The sequence below is a fragment of the Pinus tabuliformis genome, chromosome Q (genome assembly GCF_031772625.1).
Source record: "Pinus tabuliformis cultivar Carrire ecotype Pingquan chromosome Q, CPIR1, whole genome shotgun sequence".
NCBI lineage: Eukaryota > Viridiplantae > Streptophyta > Pinopsida > Pinales > Pinaceae > Pinus > Pinus tabuliformis.
In genome coordinates this window covers 984,745,737-984,766,048 of record NC_142296.1, presented here as the reverse complement: position 1 = coordinate 984,766,048, position 20,312 = coordinate 984,745,737, and the positions used below count along the sequence as shown (strand labels likewise).

Below are 20,312 nucleotides of genomic sequence, written 5' to 3'. Positions count from 1 at the left end.
GATTTCCGAAAGGAATGTTGTATGGAAATAGGCTATCAAATTGAAGAGAAAACCAATTCAAAAGGTGGAAAAGACAGCAGATATAGCGATTTATTCAGAGGTATTGATAACATTTTCCAATTGGCATTTAGAACTAGAGATATTTGGAATTTGATTGATGACATTTTTAGCATGTGGGAAGACATTGGCATTAAAAACCAGAGGGTCAAAAAGTCTAAGTCATTGATATGTAGCAACAATAAATCAGCTCCTGAACTGAAGCAATTTCCAGACGATATGACCATCACGCCTTGGAGGGCGATGCAAGGAGTGAAAGATGAAAAAATTGTCAAAACAATATTATCTCGTGTGAGGTCAGGGGAATTATCATTGGAAGAAATGTCTGAAGAATTTCAAAAGTAAGTTTGCTGAATTATTTTTACTTATTTCCAGGATTATAGTTATCTTTTAAATAAAACATGTTGTTATTGGTAGTATTTGTTATACATATCATTATATTAACTTTTTCTTACTTTATCTATGCAGTCACAAAGTTTACATGAAAATTCAGGAACAAATGGTTAAACTGTTGAATGAAGATAGTTGGGATGATGTTGTACGCAACTATCCAGATTCAAGTTCTACATCAACATTAAAAACTTTTTATCTTGCATTTAAAAATGTAACTTGATTTATACATTCAGTTTTAATCATCTGTGTACTATTTTTAATTTAAAACTTACACATACATTTGTTTGTTTGGTAAAAGATGAAGAAAGAAGATAATAGAGCACCAGACAGTTTCAAGACTTTTATTGAAAAAATAAAGATTGAAAGACTGAGAAAGCAACGTATTAAGAATGTTGTACTTGATCCAACTCTTAATCATTTCATTTGGAATGGGCTAGACACTATTCAATATCAAGTAATACAAGGCGACTGTGAAGACATTGCTAAACTCGTACCAAAAAGGGATTATGCCCTGGTTATTGCAGATATTCCCTATGGTTTCAATATTCCAAACATTTACTATGATAGTGACCCTTATACTTATCAAGCTTTTAATAAAGTGGTGGCGGGATTTATGGAAGTGACGTCATCACCATTATGGAGATTTGTGACATTTCATTCAGACACACAATTGGCAATGGTATTGTCAAGCTTCAAGGGGAAATCAAATTCAAGGATGCAGCTTACATGGTAAGATGTTTAAAGGTATATTTGATTAATGTTGAAAAATTCATTTATGTACAAGTTAATTGAACTTTTACTATTTTATGTTACAGGCAAAAGTCAAATCTTCTTAACAATGAAGATCAACAATTTATAAATGACTGTGAGTTCATTCATATTGATAGTTGGGCAAAAGATGATAGCCATATGTCTATGATTTTTAATCGGGTGGAGAGAAAGAGTCATAGCCAAATACTGACTTATGATGCTGTTGTGAGAAAACTAACATATGAAGACAAAGAAATGAAAGGAAAGATAGTTAACATTTATCAGAAACCACAATTATTGATTAACTATCTTATAGACATATGTTCAAATGAAGGAGATTGGGTTCTGGATTTATTTTCTGGCTCAAGTAGGTTTTGCCACATGGAATTGAATTTCAATATGTTCTTTTTTTTAATTAATATGTCATTGTATTAATTTACTTCATTATTTTTTTGTGCTTGATAATTAGGTACAACACTAGCATGCTGCCTTCAAAAAGGAAGAAATTGCATTGCAATTGAGAAAGATCCATTACAATGCAATTTCATTCAGCAAAGAATTAATGCTCTTCAATTTCGTCCAGATGAAATGCAAGAAATTGGATTGAGGAAATGAGACTTTAATGAATCACGTGTGGCAAAAAAGGCAAAGGAACCCCAACCACCATTACATGGAATGTTTGGAAAGACATATATTGGGAGATTTGCAGACATCAAAGACCCATTAGAAGAGGAAATTGCGCAAAAGGAAGCAGAAAATATTGTGGAAGATGACAATGATGAAACTCTAGAGGACGAAGAGTTTGGATTACGTGACATTGTTGATTAAATTTAAGTTATACCTGGAAATCAAGCTTTGCAATGTTTTGACTCTGACATTTCATGAAAAGAATAATCAATGAATTAAAGTTGTTATGTGTTCAATATTTGTAATTTGTGATTTTCGCATTGATTTTTAAGTTAATTATTATTTTTTGAAAAAAAAGTTGTTATTATTATTTTTTTGACATGAAATTCATAAAAAAAACTATTATTTGACCATTTTTAGTTAATATTTTTGTATAAAAATTGGGATTTTGACATGTTAATTCTAGCAAAAAATTATCAAAACGTTTAGTTTTTTTGTTATATTTATGTTAAAAATGGTTATTTTTATGTCCATTGTTAAAAAATGTTGTTTTTTAGAAACAATTATTTCATGTGGATTGAAAAATTAATTAAGGATGTATAAATATGCACATTATCTAAAATTCAAACTATCGACTTTCTAATTTAAAAACGCAAAACATTAAAAACCCCCTAAAAAAAAAAAAAATTAAAATAGAGAACAAGAAAATATGAATAAAATGACGACTTCAAAAACTATCAAATTTAGAAAATAATTTTTTACATTTCACACACTAGAAAATTAAAAGTCAAAAAATAGGTCTTTTAAAAAAAGGGTGTGATGCAGAATACTCACTTTTTAAAATCAGCATGAAAATCACTACCATTCTAAAACTTGATTGCATCCTTGAACATGAAAAAAAATTAAAGTTCCAAAAACCATGTTCTAAAAAAAACATGTGTATTCTGCATCACCACTTTTGAAAATCGGGTCATTTTTTTGCTATCTCTACGAAACAGGTAACAGTATCAGTTCCCGTTTCAAAGTTTACATTGTTTTGGGTTGAGCAGTTTGAACAGCAGTGACATCTGCGGGATCTCGCTTAGTTGGGAGGAAGAACTGCGTCATTTTTCTAGGGAGGGTTGTGCAGACAGTAGGAGGCACTGACAGTGAAAACTGCGCAGACTTCCAGACGAGGTCGGGAGTAGGCAGCGGGAGCTTGCTGGAAAAAACTACACATATATGGGAGGTAGTCATTCAGGACAAGTCTGCACAGTTTTTGGGTTGAGTGGGGTGTCGGGCAGAAGATGGACAGTCCAAGAAAATTGCGCAATTTTCAGGAGGAGAAACAAGCCAGCCGATGAGGGGACTGACTAACAAAACTGCGCAATTTTCAGAGACAGCGTAGTGACAGGCAGCGGGTCCCTGTCACTCATGTCTGCGCAATTTTTTCAGTCAGCGGAGGAAGGCATGCTGACAGCTTCTGCGTAATTTTTGGGAGGAGTGAAGCCCAAGGTCACTACCCAATCAAATTATTCGGTTGACTAGCGGGAGGCTTGATGGATAGGCTTGCGAGAAACACAGATTGAGATAGCTTCTTAGGAAACTTCTGCGTTTTCCTGGGTGACATACAGCTAGGTTGATTCCAGGATTGTGCAGTGCAAAATTCCTGGGGGGAAACCTCAAGCTCTGCGCAATTCTGGGCAACAGTGTGTGGTCACTAAGAGCCGAGACTGCGCAGTGCAGCTTAATGGAGGTCCGGTTAATGGAAGGTGGTTCGGTCGACAGATCTTCGACAAAATGGTTAAGTGTGTGAGCAGGTGAACTCGTGTATGCATGACCTTGTGAACACACACTCAACATGACTTGACGACAAGAGACCTCAGACCAACAAGACAACATGCTTAGTGTGACCGACTAAAGGGTGCGAGCTAAAAGTGCGACACTTGAGATATATCGTTGAACGACTGTGAAAACACTTGCGTGACATTGCATACAACTTCGTGTGTGAGTGCGACAGATGCTTTCATAACGAACACAACTTGTACACACGAAGACAGACCTTCAACATAGCCAAAACAAGACCGCAAGCATGACATTGCAACCAGCATGATAAAAGATGATGGGTGAACGGTCAAGCAAAGAGGGTGTAAAGACTCAACATGAGCTCGTGGGATGAGCCCAACCATTTACAAACATCAAGGAAAAACCAAGAAAGTCTCTGAAATTGGATGCAGGCCAAAATTTTGGAAGGTGTTGCAGCCGCTACAACACCACCTTTTGTATTTTTCACATGTGAGACATTGGTTGTTTGACCAAGCTTTTTCACGATAGGTTGATCGTAGGTTGCATGTGTGGGTTTGACTGTAGGTTGATTGTAGGCCACACATGTGGATTTGACTTCAGAGTTGACTACAAGCCTTAGTTTTTACGAGGTTGAGTTGACTGCAGGATTTGAGAGTTAGACCAACTTTGAATTATGATTATTTCGACCGGTTTGACCAACGTTAAATTGGAGTTGTTTTGATAAGGTTCATCTAGTATTTTGACTTGGATATTGGCACAGATTTCTAAATAAATTTCTGATTTGTAAACCTTGTTGAAAGATAATTTCTCCTTAAGAAAAGATTGTTGGATTTTATCCTAGTGTTGGGTTTCCTAGGGTAAAATTGTTGTCTCTATTGTTCGTGCAAGATGTCTTTCTATGATATTTACTATTTCCACTACATCTACTATTGAGATTTTATAGGTGTAATTATTCAACGATAACAGTGGCATAAAATATTGTTTGAAAAACATTAAGAAGAATTATCTAGCAAAAAATTGTATTCTACTACACTTTTCATAGAATTTCAACACTTCAAGTACCAAGATATGAAAAATTATATAATGATCCATTATGAGCCAGTGATAAATAAAATTAGGCAAACAAAGCCATGGAAAGGAAAGTATTGTTGTTCTTCACTCAATTGATCTATTGTGTCATTTCTTGATGAGACATTGTTTAAGAGTATGAAAAATCATATCATTTTTAATGTTTCTTGGAACAATGATTGTCCTCTGTAGAGAAACATAAGTGAGTCACTAAAATGTTAGGTTATGATTATGAGATCGCCTACAAAAATTATGGCAACTAATGCTCCAGCTAGGAGGTATAAGGAAGGCTTGTATTTTCCTTACCTTTAATAATGCTTGTTTCGATAGTGGAAGTGTGTTAAGAAGCATTACCAAATGCCAAGATAGTGCATATTCTCCATTTGTTATATGTTGACCTTGATGCCTATTCAAGGTACACTTGAATGATACACTATGCTATAAAGGGTGTATATTTTTTGTCATGATTTCGACCTTTAAGTCAAAAGTGTTACCTAAATTACATTCTTCTCCCACATTGTGTTACTCACTTTTTCAAAAAACATAATAAAGGAATAAACATGTATTATCTTAGGGAGGCATCAAAAAATAGATCCACAACTTTGTGGTAGAATGTGACATGTACCATAGGCACAAGGGGGAGATGATGAAGCCTCTAAGAGCATTACAACCTTTATCAATTCTTACCATAATTTGTACTAACATTTTAAGAATTTTATTGTGGGGCTACGTAAAGTGAGAAACAAATCAGTCATCATGGTAGTTGTGGATCACCTTTTTAAATATGATCACTTATGTTCCTTACAACAACCTTTCAAGACCTTCATAGTGGCATAAGTCTTTAAGGAAAATTCCATTGTAACTAACTATGAACTTATGATCACTGGTAATTTCTAGTAGGAATTGTTTTAGTTTACTAAATTAAACATCAACATGACATATCATCCCTTAATATATGGTTAGACAAAAGTAGTCAACAAGTGTCTATTAACTTTTCTACAATGTTCACCTTGGAATGACATGCCCAATGGATTAGTGTCCACCTTTTGTAGAATTTTGGTACAATACCACCTATCATGATATGACCAAAATGTACCCCTATGAGGTGGTCCATGGGAAAAAGACCCACATTAGTGTTCTCCTACTTACCATGCATGTTTATGGTTTTGAAGGTGGACAAATTCTTGATAGATTGTGTTTCATAAGGATTTTAACATTCTCCGTACACTTGAGAACAATTTGATGTTGGCCTAAAAGATGGTGAAGTAACATGTTGTTCAACATCATTTTGAGCACCATTTTAAATAAGGGATTGGGTTTTCCTTTTTTGTCTCCAACCCTATATGTAGACATCACTCAAGGATAAGAGACAACAAAAGTTAGCACCTAAGTTTTATGGCTTCTCTACCATACTCAAACTTATTGGCCATGTGACGTACAAATTTGCAACACCTAAGTTTTATGGACTCTATAGAACACTAAAAAAAATTGGTCATATTACTTACGAGTTGGTTTTTCCATACCACTGTAAGGTCCACCTATCATTTCACATATCATGCATGAAGAAGGCGATTAGGCCAAATTGTAGAGTTTGAACTATCCTCTTAGAATTAGATGATGAGGTTTCCATTTAGTCACAATTAGAGGTTATTTTAGACAAAAGAGAGTGTTGTCTCTACTGACAAACTATTTACCCAATTTTATCCATTGAAACAATACGTACCCCAAAGATGTCACTTGTGAACCAATCACCATCCTATAACAATTCCCTCCTCTCTAGCTTTGAATAGAATGTTCCTTTGTAAAGTGAAGGATATGTCAAGGCTTGACCCTAACTCTCCCCATGAACAGATAGGTTGTTACTTAATGGATTATGGTCATCTCTATTAAATAAGTCCTACAAGTTAATTAGATTGTGTATTTAATAAATGTTGCATAGCCTTATTAAAGAATTATTATTAGTTAGTTTGTAACCTCATTAATGAAGGCTCATTAATGAAGACTCATTAGGTGATTAGGGTTTTGGTCAATTAGAAACTACTTACAATATTAGAAGCTACATAATAGCATATGAAAAGTATTTGATATAGCATAAAAACTCTGCTAAGTTAGCATAAAAAAGGCAAGTGAGCATCGCTTTTTATTTAAAATATCAATAAAAAATTGTTATTTAATACTTTACTTTTTTATTTATTTATTTTCTATAATTGCATTTATATATAGGCTTAGTCTAAATTATAGACGAAATGGCATTTTTTCGTGACATTTTTAAACCAAAATCCAGTAGATATTTTTGAAAACTTGAGTTTAAGTTCAAAATTTAGGCTTTTGTGATCCATATTTTGAATGTTGAGAGATCAATCACATAAGATACTTTTAGTCAATGTGTTTAAAACCATTAAGTGTGGTTCATCGTCACGATAAGATGAAGAACCAGATCTTGGCATCAGAAGAGAAATGTTTACTAGTCGTTAGAGTATAAGAGTTAGTTTTGACCAAAGAATAGATATCTATCAAAAATAAATTTATAATATAAAGAAATAATCGTTAGCAAGTTAAATTAACTTAATTCTTTTTGTCAGAAGTAAAGTCTTATAAAAATAACTCAAAAGGACAAAAAAGTAAATAAAATAAAATGGTCAAACCTAAATAATCAAACAATAAAATAATAAAAAAATAATAAGAAAATGGATAAATAATGTAAACAAAAATAAAAATAACATAGCATATAATAAATAAATAAATATGTTTTAGGGATGGATGCTGCAGATCGAGACCTGGAGCGTTGCCATGAAGCCCTAGCCTTCTGCCTGCGCTTCGGCGCCTCTGCGCCCTAGATCCCTCTGCCTTGCGGCCCATGGCTTTGGGCCCCCTACCCTGCTGCATTTCCTGAGATCCTCTTTTTGAGAACCTGCGATTTTGTGTGACTCGTTGCTGCTGGGAGGGGCTAGTAAGCTGGGTTCATCCCCATGGAGGTCTCGGGCTCGCCCCAGGCAAGTCGTCTCCCCCCACCCGGCCTTCATCTGCCGAAGCCTTCTCTCGGCTTTTGGCTGGTTTGTCGCAGAAGAAAAAGAGTGATGCATCTAAGTTTGTCAAGAGACTCGAAGACATTCCTGAAATCTCCCAGTCACCAGAGACCCTCATTCAAGTTGCCCTCTCCTTGGCTGAGCGGGCCCTCATAGGCGAGGGCCCGCTCACCAGTCTATGGCCCTCTCCTAAGTCCACTGAGAACTGGGTCAACAGGAACTGGGCTCCTCTGATCAAGAATAGCGTCACTTCTTACTTCTTAGGAAGAGGGTTTTTCCTCTTCGAATTCACCTCAAAGGACGACAAGGATCTGATCTTCCAGAATGGCCCCTATTTCATGGGCCCCCAGGGCCTTTATCTCAACAGATGGACGTCGGATTTCGACCCTGCAGTCAATGTTCCCACGGCTGTCCCGGTGTGGGTCAGACTCCCAAACCTCCCAGTGCATTGTTGGAACTGGGACTCATTGAAGCACATCGGCAATGCCCTCGGGAAATTCATAGATCGGGCAAACAGCAAAGATCAATATGACTGTGCTTGAATCTGCGTAGAAGTAGATCTAGAGGTGGGTCTTCCGGAAGCCATCAAAATCAAAGTAGGAAGTTGGACTCACTTGCAGAAGCTAGATTACGAGCAGTTGCCTTTCAAATGCCGAAAATGCCATGTCTACGGTCACTTCGCCAGAGGATGCCCATCCAATGCTGAACCAGATAAGGGTAAAGAAGAAGGCTGGAACCAGGTCAAGCATGCCAGGAAAACCCAAAAGCAGGTTGGTCCAAATGGAAGAGGTCCCCAGCAGGCCCCTCCTCAGCAACCCCCTTCCAGAATGGACCAAGAAAATAAATTCACCCCTCTAAGCTCGCAAATAGAGGAAACACAGGAAGCAGACAATAAAAAATCAACCCCCCTACTAAAGGTACCCCCTCTTCTCCCAAGGGGGTAAGTCTTGCTGAGAGTTCCAAAGGAAACACTGTCGAAGTCGAGGAAGTTGAGCAAGAATCTGATGGCTCAGAGGAAGAAGGTGAAATAGGAGAATCCCAAGCTTCGATAAGGAGATCCACAAGAGGCCGCAAAACAGATCGGGAAAAAAGAGAGCAGGAAACTTTCAAAGATAAGCTCCAAGGCAGGCAGCCAACCCTTGAGAAGTTGTTAGCGTCAAAACCAAAGATGGCGAGAAACCAACCCCAAGGCTCCAAGGGAGCCAACCAGAAATAAAAATGATGAAGATTGTCTCCTGGAACTGTAGAGGTATGGGGAGTAGAACCAAAGAAGAAGCCATCAGAAGTTTAATAAGAACAAAAGCTCCTGACATACTCCTCATCCAGGAGACCAAACTGGAAGACTCTGTCTTCCTTCAGGCAAGTAAGAAACTCTGGAACAAATGTGAGGCGAAAGCAATCTCAGCCCGAGGGGCTTCCGGTGGGTTGGGCACTCTTTGGAACGCTAGCAAATTCTCAGTCATTTCTGAGACCCTCAATACTCACTGGTTGTTCTTAAAATTGCAGCATTTAGACTCAAAAGAGATTTTTAGTCTCTTCAACGTGTATGTCCCTGTGAACGCTAGGGAAAAAAAGGCCTGCTGGGAATCCATAAGAAACCAAGTAGACCTCGTTAATCTTGAGAATATCATCATTGCAGGAGATCTAAACCTCACTCTCTTATCAGCAGACAAAAGAGGAGGCAGCATAGTTCGAGATCCGGCAAGGGAATGGGCAGAGGACCTTATGCAGGACTAGGATCTACTGGACATCAAGCCAATCACTGGTAAGTACACTTGGACTAATAAAAGAATTGGTCCTAGCCACATTTTTGCCAGGTTGGATAGATTCTTTCTTCAATTCTCTTTTCTTCTACTTGGATTAGAGGCTAGAGTCCACATTCTCCCTTGCAGTACTTCTGATCATAAACCCATTAAGCTGGAATTGGTGTTTCAGCTTGATCTCAGACCAATTCCCTTCAGATTTAGCCCGCTCTGGACTAAGGAATCGGACTTCATGCAATTAGTTAAGGCCATCTGGATGCAGCCGGTCAAAGGCTCCCCCTTTTTCGTCTGGGAGGAGAAGATCAGAAGAGTGAAAATGGCTTTGAAAAGTTGGGTCAAGTCTCTGCCCAATGCAGCCAATGAAAGGAAAAAACTCCAATGCACTCTGGAAATCCATCATCTCCAAGCTGAAACAGCTGACATAACAAAAGAGATTCTAGATAAAGAAGCCCAGCTCCAGCAAAACTATCACAAGGTTTGTCTAGCTGAGGAAGAGTATTGGAGACTTAAGTCACATAGTCTTTGGCTTAAAGCAGGAGACAGGAATTCTTCCTTCTTTCACAAACAAGCTCAGGAAAGGAAATGGACCAACACCATTTCCGAAATCAAAGATGGCACTATCATTCACAAGGATAATGCAAGCATCAAAACAACAACCTCCCTTCACTTTAAAAGCCTGTACAGTGAAGATATAAATTTGGAACAAAACTCTGGTATGATGGACGTGGTCCCCTCTTTGATTACTGTTGAAATGAATCATCTTCTTGAAGCTAAAGTCACCAAGAATGAAGTCAAGGATGCCCTCTTTTCCATGGACCCAGACAAAGCCCCTGGGCCGGATGGATTCTCTGCCAGATTTCTCCAAACTTGCTGGTCGATTGTGGAAAAAGATCTCTACAAAATGGTTCTTAAGTCCCAATTTTGCCAGAAAATCGGAGGCAACATGAACTCTGCTTTTCTTGCTCTCATCCCCAAAGAGAAAGGAGCCAACTCCTTCAACAGGTTTCGCCCGATTTCACTTTGTAATATTGGTTACAAACTGATTACCAAAGTCATTGCTAATAGACTGAAGCTCATTCTCCCAAAAATCATTCCGGAAAGCCAAGGAGGATTCATTCAAGGTAGACAGATAGTGGACAATTTCATTCTAGTCCAAGAGGTAATCCACTCAAGCCTGAGTCGCAATGAAAAATGTATGGTTGTCAAACTTGATTTAGCAAATGCTTTCGATAGAGTTAGGCATAGTTTTCTGCTGAAAGTCTTACATAAGCTTGGATTTGGTGAGAAATTTATAAATTGGATTCGGGCTTGTATTTCGAAGCCTTAGATTGCTCCTTTAGTAAATGGCAGAGCTACTGACTTTTTCAAAGGCACGAGAGGGCTCAGGCAGGGGTGCCGTCCTCACCCCTTCTATTTGTTCTTCAAGCCTCTGTCCTCAATTTTTATTTAGACAAAAAAATGATGGATCAGGAAATCGTTGGGCTTTGCATAGCAAGAGGTGTTAAAAACATAAATCATGCCCTCTTTGCGGATGACACCTTGTTATTGGGAGCTGCTTCTGTGCTTATTGCCTCCAGATTTAAAGGAGTTCTGGACGAGTTTTGTATGGTTTCGGGAAGTAGTCTAAACAATGGCAAATGTCATATCTATTGCTGGAACACCACTTCCAGCTTGCTCAACTCCATTTCCAAAACCTTTGGTTTCGCTGCCTCCTCAAATTGGACTTCCTTCAAGTACTTAGGCCTCCCTGTATTTCTCAAAAGAGCCTACAGCAGAGATTGGCTCCCTCAATTGGAGAAATTCAAGAACAAGTTGCTTGCCTGGGGCTTTTCCTGGCTTAACATTGTTGGTAAGTCTGTTCTCATTAATCAGTCCTTAACAGTCTTCCCTTATTTCAGTTTTCTATCCTTCTTGCTCCCACTGGCATTATCAGAAAAATGGAGGAGATCATTCGAAAAAAAATTTGGAAGGGGGGCAAGCAGAATGAGAAAAAGATTCCGCTAGTCAACTGGGAATCCATCTCCAAACCGTTGTTGGAAGGAGGCTTGAATTTCAAAAATCTTGGCTATCATAATATTGCAATGGGAGCTAAGCTTATTTGGAGAATTATTGCACCTAACCCTGGCTGGGTGCAATTAGCTCTTTGGAAAAAATACTTCAAAGGCCAGCGCTCCCGCTGTCTAGATCACCCTCTGACGCATCCAAATATGCCCTTTCTGAAGCTCTGTATCAAAGCCTGTCCTCTTATCAATACTCATGCCTACTGGATTCCCGGTAATGGAAAAAGGATCAACCTTTGGACAGACAAAATAATGAACAAAGAGCCACTGGGAGACTGTCGCTCACTTCAAGCGCTGCACAGATGGATGAATGAAGCTGGTTTGCGTTCCCTGTGGGACATTTCCACCTGGCAGGATTCACGATGGGCTGGTTGGAATCTTGAAACGCCCCCAGATTTGTCTATGGAGTGCGAGGTCTTGCTCTCCAAGCTTCACGGATTGGCTCCAACGTTAATTCGAAAACGGGACTCAAGAGGTTGGGGTGTGCAGGCTGGTGGATACACCGTTGCTCAAGGTTACGCCAAGCTGTGTGAGCGCCCTCATGTGGCCACGAATCCAGAGCCGTGGAAAGGGATATGGCATTATCCCTCCTTGCCAAAAATCGATTTCTTCAACTGGCTGCTATGCCACTCCAAAATCTTGACAGATGATAATCTTCAGAAGCGAGGTTTCCACAACCCTTCAAGGTGCAGCCTTTGTAAGGTAAACCAGGAAACCGTTTCTCATCTGATGCTTGAATGTACCTTCACATTGCAGATCTGGACCGAGCTGCTGGGAACTTTGAGTTCCAACTTCGCTTTGCCCTCCTTCATTCCTGATTTTTTTGATAAATGGCTGCAAAGGTATCCTGGCCCTCCTCCAAAAAACAAAATTATCAGAGCTGCTTGGTCTACTCTCCCTAAAATAATCTGTTGGCAGGTTTGGCTTGAGCGAAATAAAAGGATCTTCAGAAACTGCGAACAGGATGCCAAGCTTGTGGTAGTTAAAATAAAATGTCAGTTAAAAGAGTGTCTGAGAGACCATAAAGATGATTTAAGTCTCAGCCAACAAGATATAAATTGGGGCTCTTCTCTCGATCTTTAGTTCCAAAAAATTACAAAGAGTATCTCCCTCCCAAAAGAATGGAAAATAAGGGCTACAACAAAAGAGTTCCAGGGATGGATTGCAAACCACCAGAGACACTTTCTATTTTTTGATGGGGCTGCAAAGGGCAATCCTGGAAGAGCTGGCGCTGGAGGAGTCATATTGAATCTAGATGGCTTTAGGATCCACAGTTTCGCCTGGGGTTTGGGCATCGCTTCTAGCATTCAAGCTGAGGCTTTGGCTCTTTTCCAAGGTCTCAAGATTTTGAAAGTGTTGAACATCAAGGAGGCTAATGTTATTGGGGACTCTCAAGTTATCATTAACACTATGGTGACACATTCTAAGCCAACGGACCTAAGGCTTGCAAGGTTGATCCACAGAATTACAGACCTTGGAGACTCATTCCAGAATTTGAATTTCTACCATGTGTTGAGAGCTAATAATAAGGAGGCAAACATTGAAGCTAACAAAGTAGCCCTTCTTACGGCTGGAGCCCTGCTCAGAGGCGGACAGGAAATATGGGAACCAATTCCTTAATTTAGAAAGCTGTCATGTTTTATTGCCTACTGTTAAATCAGTTTGTATGTATCCACAATATTGGGAAAATCTCTGAAATTGACTGCATAGTAGCAGCTAAAAAGAGATGTGAGCTAAGCATAAATGCCACGGCCTTGCAAGGTTGTGCGACACTTCTGGAATTAGACTCACCTTTTGTAATCCGCTCTTTGGCATTAAGGCCAAGTATCTAATATATCCACTACCCGTTTTCGTAAAAAAAATTAAATAAATAAAAATAATTTAAAATAAAAGGAATCTCCGAAATTCCAACTAGAAAAAAAAAGGAAGAATAATAACAATAAATAAATACACAAACACATAGAGAAAATTAGAGAAAATAAAATAAAAATCAAATAATAATAATAAAGTAAAAATATAAATTCTAAAAAGTTAAGAAGACAAGACACGGATCCAACACCTGTTAATATTCCAACCATCATCTCTATTCAGATTGTTAGGTCTCCTTTCAATTTTCATTACTTCCCTGAACTTACGGTGATGAAAATAATCAACCCTGGCAATGACCCTAGCCTCTTTAATGCACATGTGATGTTTTGTCTTTTGAGCATGTTCTGCCAAAGCTGAGGAGCGCGACCTCCTATGTTTGATGTCGCTTGCGTTTTCCTAAATTCTCTGATTTAATTAGCGACTAGTTTCACCAATGTACGAAGTCCCAGAGGAGCATGGGATGACATAAACACATTGTTTAATATGTAGAATTTGAGTCCCCCATGGTGTTTTTCTAGATGTTTAGTCCATTTATGCATTCAAGATGCATTTTAAATAACAAAAAAACCAATTTTTTTCTTGAAATTCTTTTGTCGGATTATTGTGAAAAAACTATTTTATCTATAAATTAGACTACACCTTCTCACATATATATATATATATATATATATATATATATATATATATATATTCTATTTCAATTATATAAAAAAATTACAAAATAAAATGAACTATACTTTAAAATATCCATAAAGTTTTTAAAGATAAATTCAAAACCCCTCTCCTCTCAAATTAATTATGTGCTCTAAAAAGTTTTGAAATTAAAAACATTATCTCCTGTAATATCACACTTGTGGGCTTAGTTTAAATATAGCTAAATTGAAGTTAAAAAAAATGGTCTGGCATTAGCAACCATTAACCATATAAAATTTTAAAAAATAAACAAATTCTTGAGTATGTTCCAAGAATCCCCACATGTCCATGAACCTCAATTGACTACACAACATGAATGTACAATTGTTAAAATGTGCTTTGTTCTCCAATTTGTGATATGATATATAATAATGTGTAGATATAAGGTTTCAAACTAAGTAACAATCAAACTTAATTGCCAATTTCTTTGGACCAAAAATTAAATAAAAACAAATAAAAAATTTAACCAAATATCAACTAAATTAATATGAAAAAAATAATATAATTTTAAAATCTTCTTAAATAAAATAGATATTGATTATCTGCTTCAATTTTTTTCCTAGAAGAACTTTAAACTTTCAAAAAAGTGATGAACAATCTCAAATTGGTCACATCTTAGTCTGGAGTTTCTCATTGGTGGGCAATTTGTTAAAAACTTTAATGAGGCTTTTACCAAAAACTGACACTTTGAATGGTAATATGAAAGACTAAACTCTCTGAATTCAATAACATTTGATATAATTTATTCTTTATATATGGGAAAAAGAAATTGAAATATGAATTAAACAGATGAATTTGTATACTTAATGATATTTCCACGTCCAATATTTTCAAATAAAACATTTTCTCAAATTGCTTTCAAAAAATTGTTCAATGGACAAGTCTATAAAATTTAAAGTCTAAAGATTGAAAAAATTGACATGATATATGAATTTTAAGAACCTAAATAATAGAAAAAAAGTCATGTTATATTAAATTTGAGAACCTAAACAGTTGAAAAAATTGACATGATTTATGAACTTTTAAAACCTAAATAATAGAAAAAATTTACATGATATATGAACTTTAAGAACCTAAATAATGGCTAGTGAAACAAAACACTAAATGGGTAATACCATGCTCATGGCCCCTACAATGAAAACATGACCAACATAAAAAATTTAAACACCAACTTAGGAAAACTTCAGTTACAAAACACTAGTTTTTACTCTGAAATGAAGTTTCTTATTACAAAAACTTCTAATACACTAGTTTCTTAAATATTTAAAAATAAATTTATATTCTTAACAATTATGTCTTAGTGCACCTAATTATTTTCTAAACAAATAAAATTAAATTAACTTTTACAAAACTACATTATTGATTAAAAATTGTAACTAGAAAACAAGATCAAGTTTAACCACCAACACAGGAAAGTTACTAGAAAACAAGATAAGTTTAAGCACCAACAGAGGAAAGTTTAAATGAAGTTACTCTTACTCTTAAATGAAGTTTCTTATTACAAAAACTCCTAATACACTTAATTTCTCTCTACAAAGACTAAATCATAAATTCTACGTACTTTTAGAATGTCCCTTGTTTCTCTCAATACATATAATCCCCAAAATTATATATGAAGTCTGAGTGAACCTAGCATAATCTATATGTGGATCATAACAAAAATAGTCCAACTGAGAATGCCCACACATGGAATGTCCGAATTTCTCTCAATACATATAATCCCCAAAATTATATATGAAGCCTGAGTGAACCTAGCATAATCTATATGTGGATCAAAAAAAATAGTCAAAATGAGAATGCCCACACATGGAGAATATCGAAGTTGTGGCTGCCATTTTTGCTCCCTTGTACACAACATTGGAAAAAAATGAAATCTCAAAATCATCCGAGTAGTACTTACCGAAAATGGTTTCAAGCCTTAGGCCTTTCCAATTTACAGATAAGGTTTTTTTTTTTACGGAGAATCACTTAATTTTTAACCTAAGTGGCATTGCTAAAATCTTTTTCTTTTTTTTCTTTTTTTTCACAGAGAATCACTTAATTTTTAACCTAAGTGGCATTGCTAAAATCTTAAAACATATGCTTTAAGAAACTATCTCATAAATGCTAAGGCTAACTTCTTCAATATTAAGCGTTCTGAAAAAAAAAAACGATTGAAGTGACATAACTTCTTCAATATCTTATGGATAGAAGCATAAAAAAATGTTGTGCTTGACAATGGCAATTGGCTTCATGATTGAAGTGACATAACTTTTTCAATATCTTAACGGATAGAAGCGTACAGAAAATGTTGTGCTTGACAATGGCAGTTGGCTTCAGTTACAGAGCAAGCTCCCTAGCCTTAGCATTCATAGACCCTGCTCTCCCATGTGACTTAAATCTCAAAGAAGTTGGTTGTGATAAAACTTTGCATGCAGCAACAGACTTTATTGAAAGCAGTAAATGTTGTTTCATCTAGTGGCAAAATCACTTTTGTCCAAGATTTTGGCAAAAAATTCAAGAAGAATAATTTTACAATGAAAATTTGAAGAAAAGGGAAACTTTCCCAAAGCGGTAAAGATTTAGTAACTTTCCCAATTTTTTGTTTCCTCTAGTGGCAAATTCAAGAAGAATAAAAATAAGCAAGATAAATAAAAAAGAAATAAAACTTAAAAACAAAAAATTAGTAACTAATAGAAATGGAAGTTACTAAAGAACCTATAATAAGACTTAACTAATCATACAAATAAATAAATAATAATAAAAAATAACAAAAATTGAAATTCCAATGTTAAACTATAGATAAATAGCAAAAAATTTAATAAAAACAAATTAATGCGAAATCAAAACAACACTAAATATGTGATAACAATATAATAAATAATTACCCATATATTTTAATTAATATAAAATTTCAATCTTAATCTTGGTAAATATTGTTGGCTATACAATAACACACTTATAGATTTTAGAAAATGCGTTATTTTTTTTCCAAGCTGTGATAATATCTTTTTTATATTTAAAAATATAAATCTTTATATAAAAACAATCTAATCTAATTTAATTTAATTTTTTATTAAAAAAACATATCTTTATTATTTAAATTCTATTTTTAAATAGACAAATAATTTCAACTTTTACAAAAACCATATAATTTACAAAACTCAAACTTCTGATTCAAAATAATCCCATCAAATTTTAAATAAAATCAATAGCAAAAGATACCCCAACGAGTTAGACTATGTGGTTTCGGTTTGTTTCTGTTTCATTGTCGTAAGATCCCGATAATTACATTCGTTTTTGACGACCCCTTTTTGGTCGTAGCCACATTGCCGTAAGATCCCGATAATTCCATTCGTTTTTGACGACCCCTTTTGGTCGCAGCCATAATTATTGACTCACGTTTACTCTCCATTTAATAATAACGCAGTGCGTACTTTAATCCGACAAGCCCTATCTTTGATCGGTTGCAAAACACGTAAGCATGTACTTTAACGATGTGTAGTACGCCACGTGTAAAGAACACCTATTAAATTGTCATCGGCGCGATGCGGTGGAAAGGAAAAAAAAGAAAGTTATTTTAATGTTAAATATCGCTTATAGGACAGAGTGTTTCTTCATGTGGTTGATGTATTCGGCCATTACAAAGTGTTTCTTCATGTGGTTGTGGTATTCGACCATTTTTCTTTGAAACCTCACAATAAACGCTCTCAACTTCTCAACAAACGCTAAATAGATTATCCTAAGAGCTAGCTGCAAGAATATTTGCATAACTTTCCATGTTGTCTATGAAGACCCCTTGCTGAATAGATTATCCAAAGAGCTCCCTGCAAGAATATCTGCATAACTTTCCTTGTTGTCTTTGAAGGTCTCGAATTCTAAAATGAAATGTGGTCTCGCAGTTTAAAATGAAATGCTTTTATGTTACCACTTTTCCTAAAGATCAAAAAATACATACTCTTTCCTCCCACACTTCTTTTGGCCTTTCCCAGTAACCTGTGTCACAACAAAATTGGTGAGAATTGGTGAAAATTAGTTATTCATTGAGCAATAAGAATTTTGGCTCTCCAAGAAATATTGGCCTCTATGTACATATTTTGTTGATAATTATGAGTGGGATTAAAGACTTCAATATAGTACTTTTTCTTTCTCTCTAGCTCCTTATCCCAAATAGGCTTGTGAAATTTATCCATAACAAAAGTTTTTATATCTTCACTATTTACGCCACAGGTATTCAAGCAAATACCCCATTTACTAAACCATTTGTTATTTGGCTGCATCCAAGTCTTTTTTTTTGCACAATATGTCATTAAAGACAACTTTGAGACAACCTTAGGCTATCTACCCTATACCATTTGCTCAATTTTTTTTAAATACCTTAACCATAGCAATTGCTTCAATAGGAGAGACCCATGTTTCACTTAACAATATAACATAAGGAACTGGACTTTTAATTTTGAATTTGGACTTTTAACTTTGAATTTGTTTGAATCAAACACGAGCAACCCCTGTTTTATTTAACAATATAGCATAAGGAACTAGACTTTTAATTTCGAATCTGTTTGTAATCAAACACTTCTGCGTTTTCTCAATTTGTTTCCACTGCATGTCAGATGTATTGTTGGCCCACAGTTCACAATCATAGAAAATCACAAACACTTCCGAATCTTCTCAATTTGTTTCCTGTGCATATCAGACTCAGACATACTCTGGCCCACAATTCATAACCATAAAGAATCACAAAAATCATTAGAAAGCCCAAAAAAAATTGAGAAATTTTCCTATCGTAACTCTGCTTTATTTTGAAAAGAATAAAATGGTAAAAGCAAAATTACATTGCAAAAGAGGCGGCGCAAAAGAGGTGGCGCAGACGTCATAGTTACCCTGACAAATTCTATTTATAGGCCAGCGTTACCCTGTTTGGGCTCCCGCGTTAATAAGTACTTGACTTTGAAAGCTTTTGGGCCGCAGGTCTCCAAAACGAATCCCAAATCCAAGGGAACGCCTGGTGCATCGACTATTCTGGTCTTGTTCCATTTTGTTGATAACTTTGGCCAATTTGGATTATCTGCAAATTCTTCGGTATAACCTTGGAATTGCCGGAAAACGTTTCTTGACCTGCAAATCCTAGTAATTAACGCTTGAAGAGTTCCAATGGTGACCAAGGCACTGCAAAGCGGAGCCTGCGCTTTTGTTGAGAATTTTATGGCTAAGCCTGCGAGATTGTCTTCAAACGGAAAACAGAGCGTACCCATCTCTGTAATTTCATGTAAGAAAAGTACTTCCTGCGCCAAACCCTATGTCTTAACCAGCAATGCAACCATATTTCAAACAGGGAAAAAGGAAAACAGCAAAATGGGCTTGCAGCCCATCTGTGTAGATGGGCTAACCTGTGCCGAGGAAATGAAAGCCTGTCCGCCAGTTACCTCTGAGAAGCTCGAAGAATGGATGAGAGATTCAGTAATCGAGGTACGCTAATAACATGAAATGAAAATCTAATATTTTGTAACTTTTCGAAGATTTTGATGCAATATTCCTGATGGCTTTCTCCTTTTTGATGCAAGTATAGTGATGGATTTTTATTTGTGGATGGAATCTGATGAAATATAATTAATTGGTTTTCAAATTCTCTGGCAGAAATTAGGAAGATCATCATTTTGTATATATCACGCTGGTGAAATTCTGACTTTTGCTCTTTTTTTTATTGCCTGTTCTAGCAGATTGTCAAGCATATTCAGGAAGCCCCTTTTTTGCACTATGTATTTGACAGAAAATCTCCTTCGGCAAGTTTGAAGAAACAAAGGGATTATGCGGATATGTCTGGAAAGGTCGACAGTTGGGCTAAGATCAGAAATTCTGTGAGAGATATATCTCCTGAAGCGGTGATTCTTGTACAAAAGTTGAATCAAGATATCTCTCCTGAAAGTGAACTTTCAGAAGATAATGTGCTCTGTAATGGGAATGGAAGGCATAGTACAGATCAGCAGGGCCGGACAGCTGTTTGGGGTTTGCTCATTCAAGGTAGAAGTGTTGGGATGAGCGCTTGTTATATTTTGAAGACAACACAGATTGTGTCAGCCATTGGATATTGTACCAGTTTTTGTTTGACCAGAGCAAAATGCTTTGGTCCAACTCCCCATATACAGCTCACTAACTCTTGGCTTCTCTAGTCTGCACCATAAGATTTCTCAATACCAATTATTGTTCCATTCACTGAGATACCGATACATTTTTATTTTTTT

General features: G+C 36.2%; 1 protein-coding gene across 2 annotated transcripts; it reads left to right on the top strand.

Moving 5' to 3' along the window:
• The first annotated feature begins 19,012 nt into the window (after positions 1-19,012).
• Positions 19,013-20,312, top strand: LOC149222768 (uncharacterized). Of its 2 annotated transcripts, none has more exons than XM_089383155.1 (2): positions 19,013-19,539; positions 19,791-20,312. In XM_089383155.1, the coding sequence occupies exons 1-2, from the start codon at positions 19,225-19,227 to the stop codon at positions 20,238-20,240; spliced, it is 765 nt and encodes a 254-aa protein (XP_089239281.1). In that variant the 5' UTR covers positions 19,013-19,224; the 3' UTR covers positions 20,241-20,312. The 2 variants fall into 2 exon arrangements, with proteins under 2 accessions (XP_089239281.1, XP_089239280.1); XM_089383154.1 differs by having other exon boundaries at positions 19,788-20,312.

Coding starts and splice junctions, on each gene's coding strand:
- LOC149222768 (XM_089383154.1), top strand. CDS start 19,225: ATGGTGACCAAGGCACTGCAAAGCGGAGCCTGCGCTTTTGTTGAGAAT. Junction 19,540..19,787: donor TGAGAGATTCAGTAATCGAG/GTACGCTAATAA, acceptor TGCCTGTTCTAG/CAGATTGTCAAGCATATTCA.